Source organism: Mus caroli, chromosome 9 (assembly GCF_900094665.2).
Source record: "Mus caroli chromosome 9, CAROLI_EIJ_v1.1, whole genome shotgun sequence".
Taxonomy (NCBI): Eukaryota; Metazoa; Chordata; class Mammalia; order Rodentia; family Muridae; genus Mus; species Mus caroli.
This window is the reverse complement of record NC_034578.1, coordinates 90323806-90334360: the sequence shown is the minus strand read 5'-3', so window position 1 is coordinate 90334360 and position 10555 is coordinate 90323806. Positions and strand designations below refer to the sequence as shown.

At 42.9% G+C, this 10555-nt stretch overlaps 1 protein-coding gene across 1 annotated transcript in view; it reads right to left on the bottom strand.

Annotated features, from left to right (window-relative positions):
• LOC115031905 (sodium/hydrogen exchanger 9-like) overlaps positions 1 to 9425 on the bottom strand; it is a 24688-nt gene extending 15263 nt beyond the window's left edge. Inside the window, exon 1 of the mRNA XM_029481288.1 lies at positions 9228 to 9425. Coding sequence (XP_029337148.1) covers positions 9228 to 9422 — 195 coding nt within the window. The 5' untranslated portion in view covers positions 9423 to 9425. The remainder of the gene's footprint in view (positions 1 to 9227) is intronic.
• Between the last annotated feature and the right edge of the window lie 1130 nt (positions 9426 to 10555).

Below are 10555 nucleotides of genomic sequence, written 5' to 3'. Positions count from 1 at the left end.
GTTTGCCTTCAACATCGTGCAGGAAACAAGGAGCACCTAACTTCCTCCATCAGCCCACCTCAGACCTCTCAGTCTAGGGCAAGTAAGTGCCGGCAAGGGCAAATGTCACAGAATGTTAGGAATGAAAGCAGACTAATATTAACAATACGTCTGATACGAGACCTGTATTTTCATATTTGCTTTGAAAAGCAAACCTCNGCCATAGCTATCACTAACCCCTACATTACAGATAAGGAAAATTTTGCTCAGAGAAATGAAGCTTAAAGTCCTGCTCCTAGGAGGGGCAAAATGAGGTTCAGTCCTGGGTCTCACTGGAAGGCATAACGCACTTTCCCTTGNCATATTAGACGGTGTGAAGCTCTACCTACCGAAGGGTCTCTACGGAAGCCATTGTGGGAGATGGGCATTTCAGGGAGATAAAAACTGAGATGTTTGGATACTTCCAATTATCCTAAAAATACATTTGCTTAAGCAAATCTTCTCTGTTGGTAAATCATCTCTCCTGAGGGAATACAATCTCATAAGCTTGGTTTAAAACATTTTCTAATATATATGGCATAAATATTTCTCTTGTGGCTCATTTCATGCTGTCAAATTTAACAGTTGGCTCACCAGATCCNGAAAAATGTACTGACCAATCAGCTCACNGGNGCTGGGAGACGGATGCTTTCCCATTGCAGTGAGACCCCGGAGTCCCACTCTGCAGTAACTGACAGGTGTGGTTTAGGNACATAAAATCTGACACTGTGAAGTGTCATCTAGATTAGAGATCTCTCTGGTGAGGGAGGACCTTGCTGTTCCTGCTGCCAGGGATGTGATAAGTCTATTCAATGGCTGCCAAGGCGACAGAGCCACTTCTCCCAGGGTCACACCCTATCCAAAACATCTCCTATCCAGACACAGAATAAGGTTTGGTGTTGAGGTTTGGTCTGTTGCTATGTATTGTAATACTAACTGTGGGCTCCCCGAGGCCTGGTTGCCCCAGAGATGAGAGAGAGTCCACAGTTAGACCCAAGTGATGCTATGTAACCTTACCTCCCAAGTTATCTCTGATTGGTGAATAAAGATACCTGCAGCCAATAGCTGGGCAGAATAGAGATACTCAGAGCCTTGGGTTCCTGGACTTGGGTTTGGTTGGAGGAGACAATGAGGTGGGAGAGAGGAAGGTGAGAAAGAAGGATGGGTTAGGAGTCAAGAAAGCATGACCACGTGGGCTGGCCAGTTGGAGTTGAGAGCAGCTCAGATGAAGCATACTAAGTAATAGTTTGGGGTTAAATTGAATAATCAAAGGTGGGTAGAAGGTCCTGACTGGGATTAAGTATTTTCCACAACAGTTTGGTCCTTTAGGGGTGGGGCTGCATGGTTGAGATGAGGCTGGCTCTGAGTCCCTGCTCATTGCAGAATCACAACTTCCAAAGGAGAAAAACCAAATCCTCAGCCTGTTTCCCCTCTCACATCCTTCTACTCTCAGCCATCAGAAGTGCAAGCCCAAGGCACTGATGCCCTGTTCACCAAACGTTGCCTCTGCTTGGGCCTCTGCTTCTCTGGGAGCTCAATAACAACAGGCAGAAAGGAAGGCAAGATTAACCTGACTTGCGATCAAGCTCAGCCTGAGGCAGAACTGCATCCATCAGGGCCCAGTGGGCCTTGTGATAAGAAATGACCTGAGAGGCACCAGGATGGAGCTCAGGGGCAGAACACTTGCTTAGCATGAATGAGCCTGTGGGTGCTATCCCAATACCAATAGTAGTAATAATAATCATAATCATAATAATTTTCCCAGAAAAGAAAATTATATGCAAGGAGCAGTAGAGCGTCCCTTCTGTCCCAGCTTAAGATGAGCCAGCTGCCTGGCCAGCGTCCTTCAGTTTGGCCGGCTCTGTGTCTGCTACCCCAGCTGCTGAGGAGCTCGCAGGTGGCCTGTGGAGGACAGTGGAGAGTGCCATGGGACAGAGCTTTATGTAAGTGCTCCCTGGGGACCAGTGATGATGACAGTGCAGCTCTGTCAGTTTTGTGCTTTTGAAGGAGCAAAACAAAAGCAGAGTTGGTGAAAGATCCATTTTCAACTTCATCTGCTGGGGCTCAGCCTGTAATNGGAAGCCTCCTTCCTCCCCTGCTCCTTCAGGGTCTACCCTATTCTCCACCTTCTCATCAACCTCTCTGCCTCCCATTTACCTGTCAGAATGTTCAGAGGTGAGACTTGTCCAATCCTTTGAGTAGCAACCCCCCTTTCAGAGCTTGTGTGTTTACCCCGAGGATAAACCTATGACACACTTCATTACAAAATAGTCAGCAGTTAAGACAGCACACCGTGGCAGCGACAGATAACCACTCAGACAGAAACTGACAGATACCTTCCTGCACCATCTATTCATGGGCCAAGATCTACAGAGTATCTACCATGTGACAGACACTGGGAGCATGGTGTGACAGAAAGCAGACCTAGGCCCTGACTTCCTGGAGGCTTTGCAAGTTTGGGGTTGAGGGACATTAATCAAAGCATCATAGATTAAAACTTNTAAGACTACTGAATATAAGGGGAGAATGAACAGTGGGCCTGAGACTGTGTGCTTGTGACACAAAATAACTTGATTTTGTATTCCCTAAAGGTTTATCTGCTCCTAAGAACATCCCATACCAGACCAAGATCCCCTGACTCTAACTCCAGACCATACCATAGATTTCAAAAGAATTCTGAAAAAGTTGCTCTGGTTTTCATATGTCACCCATGCCACCCAGAGCTTTGAGTTAGAAATTTAATTCCCAATACAACTGCATAGCTAGGTGGGGCCTTTAAGGGACCTTGGACCATGAGGGCTCGGCCTGAAGAATGGATTGGCTTTGTTCTCAGGAGTGGATTACTATAGAGCATTGCACTGGTTGTTTTCTATATCTATGTCACAATAGCCTCCTAAGAGAAGAAGGTTCCACTGTGGTTGCTAAGAGGTTTCACCCCATCATGGAGTGGAAGGCATGGATGTGATGTAGCAGAGCGTGTGCACATGAAGATGCAGTTTGCCAGGCCCTGCCCACATAAAGTCTCCTAGGCATTCAGGATAAAGACAGGAGTTAGGGACTATATACTCCAAAGGTGACCCTCTGAGGGACCGTTCTAGATTCAAACCCTAACAAGTGTGTTCCAGGAAGATGGATGAGTTGTGGTCCATTATCCCTTCCTTCTGCTTCTACCTCTTGATGGCTTTTATGCTGACACTGTAGGAAGAGCTCGCACTAGGTGGGTGCCTTGAGCTTTGGTTTCCAACCTTCAAAACGATGAGTTAAGTTTACCTCCATTTATAAGTTATCTTATCTGGTTATCTGCTTATGTTCCATTGCCAAGGCCTGGAATGGACCAAGACAGAACTGGTTAAAGTAANAACAGTTCTCATAAAATAAGTGACATTGCTGATCCCTAAAGTGAGGTGTCCCATGTTCTACAGAGGAGTAGAAAGGAGAAGAGATTTCATATTTTGCTTTTGGCTAATCCTTGAAATTTTTTACTTTTATATATGTGTTATAATGTATGGCATTGTTTGCATGGAATTTGTAAACAAATAGGATTAAAGTAGGTGCATGGGGCATTTTACTGAGTTTGTGTTTACTGTTACGGTTTGGGTCTGGTCACCCTGTGAGAGAAGGTTGTTCCCCAGGGTCACTGCCTCAGAGTGTGGATGCTGTGGAAAGTGGAACAGTGGATTCTAGGTTCTGAGGTGCTGCTCATGCAACCCCCTCAAGTTCTTTAGAAACGTCTGTTACAGGAAGAGGAAAGCCTGGTCAAATGCACCCCTCTGCTCCTGTTTGAGATGTGACCATCTTTTCCTGAACGTTGTGCCACTGTGAAGTGATACCATCTGCTGCCCTCACCTCAGACCAACCCAGTGGGACTGCTTCTTTATTACAGTTTACAAGTTATAAATTTTGTAAATAAACTTCCTTCTTTATATCAAGTGTTCTCTTAACTAAGGGTTAAATGAAAGCCACTTAGTGTCCAGGCAACCTCAGGGCCCTCTCTGCAAGCTTGAGCTGCACTGGGGNCCTCTTATNCCAAGACTGGTCAAGATAGAGAGACAGGAATCACCGCAGCTTGTTTCTGTAGGATGTGAAGGACNGATAAAACCTACTGCACCGTGAGTAGCCTGCCAAAGCATCTCCAAGCCCTGATGGCGATTAATCACCCTGGGGCTCTCCCTCCCAGCATGTCTAGAAAAGCTTTACAGGAGAAGATCGTCCCCCAGCCTTCCTGTATCCTTCCCAAGAGTGCCCCACTGTTAACTGCACATATTTATCTCCTGACTTTGTCTGATCAAACTGTTCCTATTGCCAGAAGAGTTCTGGCCCTGGCCTCTGTGCAAGAATGTCACACGGTAAAAGACTGGAAGGCTCAAAGATAAACATGTAAGAATCAAAAGGGAAATGTGGACAGTGAGAAAAGCAGACTTAATTAACTGATTCCCTTAAAGGGAAGAGCTGAATTAAAGGCATATAGTTAGCTGTGTCTGTAAGTCTTGTTTNCTTGTTTGTCTTTAACATTCTTACGAGTCATAGTCACATGGTAGCTCTGTGACCTACTGGGAGGGGATCAGATTCTCTTTTTTGAAACAATAGCACATTTTTTACTCAGCAGTATACAGAACCCCAAACCACTTCCCTTAAGCAACTGATAGTGTCACTTTTCAAACAGGAAGTGAAGACTTAGCAGAATTTTCACGGAGGAGCTTCCTTTGTCTGTTCACTGTGGTCATCTGANTTATGGGGGGTAGAAGTGATAAATTTAACAGTGCTGACAACTTTTGAAACGGGANTCGATCCGCACGACATCCCAGTTCAATGCACTACCCGCCCTTGCAGCTCAGCAGTGTAAATATATAATGTGCTATATAACACACATGAACATATCCATGATGAGATGTGTTAAAACTGTGAGTTCTCCCTATAATCCAACTCCTTCTCCATTTTTCCCATCCCCTTTCCTATGAACTCACAGGGGAATACCAAGTAGCTCTTCCCCTCCTTTTGACCCCCACCTGTCCTTCCTCTCCACCTGCCCCTGGGTTACCACCCAAACGCTGTCTCTGCTTTTGCTTTATTTCCTGCCTGATGCAGCCAAACTAAGCCTTTGCCTTTTTTAACATCCCCCTTCTCTGCTGACTAGAGTGAACATGGCCAACCTGGCTCCCATAGTGGTTCCCATAGTCGAATCTGCCCTCAGTTTTCTGGTCTTCCATACATCCAAAAAATAGAAGATGCTTCGTTTCCTGGAATATTTATTGCTTTTCTCACTTGTATACCATGCCCCTCCCTCTGACTGGGATGTCTTCCCACCCTCACCCCATCCTCTCCCACAATTGCATCTAGAGTCCATCAGGATGCTTCCTTGTAAGCCTCCCTGACAGCCCTGCCACCACAGGACAGCAGCACTTCTGAGTGCCTGGGGGTCTTGTACAAACCTTTGGTACCTGCACTTTAGCATTACGGTGTTACTCTGGTACTATTTTCCTCCGGCTTACTAGTAAGTACCCTCCTAGAAATTATGTCTATTTCAGAAGTGTAATTGTGGGGACTCAGTCCACTGAAGACAGAGAATAAATGAAAGAAACATTAGCAATAGACAAGGGTTGTTGGTGATTGCTTGGGTCAGATCTGGGGCTTTCACATGATGGGCAAGCTCTTCATCACCAAACTATATCCCCACCCCTGATGTTTGGGTTGTTTGTTTGTTGTTTTTACTGGTTGTTTGTTTGTTTTTACTTTTCAAATTTCCATTTCCTCTTCAAAAGAAAAAATTCCTATTTATATGAACGTGAAGAATGCTTGTTTAGTCCTAAATATCTGGAACAAATTCACATTTGTAAAGCCATAATATAATATGATATGATATGATATGATATGATATGATATAATATAATGTAATATAACATAATAATATTGGCCCCAAAGGTTAAAATTAAAGACACTTTGGATCCACAGAAGAACTTTAGCAAATGGTGTTGAGAACCAAACATTATAGTGCAGGACAGGACAGCAGCAGCCGGCTGCTACAGTTCAAAGTGACAGTCCATCATAGTGGGGAGGTCATGGCAGCAGGAACAATTGGTTACATTGTGTCCACAGACAAGAAACAGACAGCATGGATGCTCAGTTGCTTTTCTCCTTTTATATGGTCTGGGACACAAGACCAGGAAGGATGGATCTTCCCTCCTCAATTAATGTCATCNANCCCTCAGAGTCATACCCAAGGATGACATCATCCCTCAGGGTGTGCATATAGCAGTGGTTATATGCAGGTTATATGTGACCCCTTAATACAGTTCCTCATGTTGTGGCAACCTCCACCCCCCAGTCCTAAAATCACTTTGATCAGCATTTCATGCTGCTACTTCAGAACTGCAATTCTGCTTCTGTTAGAATCATGGTATAAATATTTTTTGAGATAGAAGGTTGCCAATGAGGTTGGAACCCACAAGGTGAGAACTACTGGCCTAGAGGCTCATATCCTAGGTGATTCCAAATCCTGTGAAGCTGACAATGAACACTGATCACCACGGGTAAGACAGGATTAAGAATTTCCTGAGGTGGGGGATTTGGGGGGGGGGGTGACTCAGTGGTTAAGAGCATTACTGGTCTTTTGGAAGACCTGAGTTTGATTCTTAGCACCCATGTCAGGTGGCTCACAGCTGTAACTCCAGCTTTAGGGGCATCTAGCACCTGTGACCTTTAACTTTCAAGGGCACTTATGCTCACATACACACACATATCCCCATCCACATCCCTATCCACATAGTTAGGTTTTTAAAAAGAATGTCTGTTGTGCTTTGGCTCCTTCAATGGGATAGTTACAGATAACAGTAACATACCTACTGCATAGTTTAATCAACTAGAAACAGGGTTGTGGTTATTTCTGCCATGAAGATATAGAAAATGTTTGAGATGGTGGGAATATTTAGCATTATTTAAGTGTATTATGCAATGTACATGTATATGAAAACATCACATGGTACCCCACTGATATGTGCAATTTTCTGTTTTTATATAGCATTTAAAAAACAACTGTAATGATCTGAGGGGATTGATCTGCAGTTAAGGGCAGCTGTTGCTCCTATATGGAAGCTTACAACTATCAGTAACTCCAGTTCCAGAGGATATGACCCCCCCTTCTGATCTCTGCAACACCAGGCATTCATGTAGTGCACGTACATATGTGAAAGCAAAATGCAGAAAATAAAATAGATATGCCTCTAGAATATTATTTTTAAAAAGAAAACTGGGGACTACNGTAATTTATGTAGACCTAGGAGAAATGACAAAGCATGTGACCCGTGTAACTTCTGTATAAGCCTTCTATGAATGGATCCTTTTATGGGGGTCTCTCTTCATCTAACAAAGTAACCGACTGATATAAACATATGCATGCAGNAGNNNACCCAAATGGAAGNGAAGCCAACAGCTATACATTTCTACATACCCAATAGGGTCTGCTCATATTGTCACATGATCAACAAACATAAAGTAAGTCATACTCCCAATTATTTAAGAGCAAGCTCCCGTCCCCTTAAAGTCATCTCTTAAAGTAAGGACTCTGGCAGGTGTCCTGTTCTTCACCAGCAGCGAGGAGAATATTTGCCCTGAGCACAGAGTCACCGACTACAAACCCTAGGCTCTAGAAATCCTAAATACTGACCCCGACTCAAGGGTTCATGGCTTAGAAGTGTATGTAGGAGATGTTTGAGCTATGCAATATTGAAAACCACCCTATTCTGACCACTGAAAATGTATTTTCATCTGTTGCTCTAANTTTTCAACAGCAAACACTTGGTTGTGGCTGCTGATAAAGAAATTACTATATCAGAGCACACTACCAAAATTCCTGGGCAGGTATTTACAGGCAGTCATGTTAGAGAACAAAATTGCTATGGCAACAGAAATAATTCTGGCATCCTTGGAGAATCAACCTGTCTAGAGTACTGCTGTGTAGAAATACAGACAAAATTGGGTGGGAACAGGAGAGAAGTAATTTATATCCCAGAAATGCCAAATGTAAAACTGCCCAGGNGTGCTGCTNTATNCTAGTGAGCCTACTAGTCCCCGGGAGGCTAAGGTGGATTGTGAATTCAAGGTAGCCTAGGCTACATAGAGAAATCTTGGAACATTAGGGTGCAGGGGGAGACCTTGGCTCAAAATAAGTAAGCAAATAAAACTGAAATGTGTTTTAAACTTAATATACTGTATTGTTAACACAGTATATAAAATTATTTTTGATAAATAATTTTCTATTTATCACCATGGATAAAGAGAATCATATGACTGAGATCATTTGAAACATAAGACCTGGAAGTTGCTCCATTTATTACAGAAGGGTATTATTTAGCTTCCTTGCTGTGTGCACAAAGCTATTCTCCTAGCTAAGTGTGATTTGCCTTAATATTATAACTTGACTTTGCTGAGCCCTAAGAAGTCCTTTCACATAATTAATCTAGAAATATACTAGCAGAAGACAATGAAGAAAAAAGAGTGTAAATCAGTCATATTGAAACAGGAGAAATAGAAAACCAAATCCATCCCCTACCTCTTTTAACCTCTGAAAACTGGGAAAAAACATGTGCATCTCTTAAAGAGGGGTGTGTGTGTATGTGTGTGTGTGTGACTGGGAATCGGGCCCAGAGCTTCACACACCCCAGACAAGTGTTCTATCACTGAACTACATCCAAGCCTGAAGTTAGTTTTTAAAATAAGAATCATTTGCAAATTTTAACTTAAATTCCTTAGCCAAGCCACCATGGTGAAGATCTCTCGGGTGAACTGTAGGTTAGTGTGTTTATAAACAGCCAGAAGGCAGTGCCTTTTATTGGCAGCCAGAAACCATCCTAGAGCATGGGAAAACTCTCCTTGGCTTAAAGGAGAATTGAAGCAAATAACCAACAGGTAGCAGGTACAGCAACACTAAAGGCACACATATGCACACTGGGGTACATCTCAAGAAAGGAAAAACGATGAAAGATTTTATCTTTAATACAACGCAAATACAGCCCTGGCTTGCCGGAAAATTATATTAAAATCTTTGCCCAAATGTTATGAAAAATATTGACAGCTGGGTTTATATAGTCAACTAAGTACCCCAGTGTGACAATGTGAAAGCAACTGGTGTTTAGGTGTATACATATGTAAAGAGGCTTCTAAATGATGCCATTGCTCAGGGAAGACGAAGCTGCCTGGGCTGACAGGGCCCTTACCTTCTCCAGTATGGCGTTGCCTTGGTGGGGGCTGATATTGTGCTGGCTGATCTCTCTCTGGTACTTATACTCATAAACTTGGTCGGTGATGTTGACTAGTAGAGTTGATGGGCTGAAGAACAAGTTCCCACAGTTGTAGACAGTTCCACTTTCAATATCAGTCGGCGCTGTGGCATATCGCAAAATTAGTCCCATTATGAGGCCTAAAATAAAGAACACATGATTGCACTGGAAGAAAGCATTCTATGTCTCCCATAGTTGACTGAAGCACACGTTTGACTTGGAACCTATAGAAGTGACATGAGAAAACACAGGGCCATTTCTTGGTTTGAGAATTGTTTACTCACAGATACTAACTCATTGGGATGTGTCGTTGGAATAAGTCANGGACATTACTGACTAAATACTTGGAACATAATTTAGAGGTGTTTTTTTTTTTCCTTCTCCCTTATCCACCTCCCCTATCCATTCAAAGTATTCAAGAGAACCTTTGTTCTGTGGCCAACATAGAATTGACTGCTATCCAGGAGATGGCTCTGCAGGGAAGCCCCTTCACACTGACAGAATTCATTTATATTTCAGACCCAAGAAGAAAGGTGGTCTTGCTCTCTTCCTGAGGGCATGACACAGCAATAGCTTCTCTGATTTTAATGGCCAGTATTGGGGACCAACCAGAAGGGAATTTGGTCCAAGGAAGCAGGTCCAAGGTAAAGATGAACTTTAGCTCCCTAGTAATGTCAAGGAGTCACTGGATCAAGCAGCTTCCTCTGCAGCTACCAAATTCTATACTTGTTGCCAGGCACCAAGGCACATTTTCTTAACCTTTAACAAAATTACCATTTAAAGTTTTACTTGCCTGTAGTTGTATGTATTCTCCTGACACATGGTCCCTTTGTATAAGGGATCAATATTTGACTTCTAAGTTTCTAAAGTCTATTAAGACAATCATGGTTGTAAGATCACTATAAACCTTCTTNATATANATTTATTAATAGCAGNGAAGAAAAGAGCTTTATTTAGAGATCTAAAACAGCCCTTGATTCAAAATGTGGGTTCACATATGTGTTTTGGGAGAAATCATCTGATTTTACTCTTTGAACCTCTATTTTTGGAGGTTTTACCTCTTGCTTGTGAATTTTATAATCTAGGAACATTTCTCTTCTTTTCTTTTTGTCTATGTTGTTTAATTTTTTAGTTTTTGAAACAGAGTCACATGAAGTCCAGGCTGGCCTCAGCCTCACTATGTAGCCCAGGGTTGGCCTAGAATTCCTGACCCTCCTGCCTCTGTCTCTTAAGTGCTGAGATTACAGGGTGCACCACCTTACCCA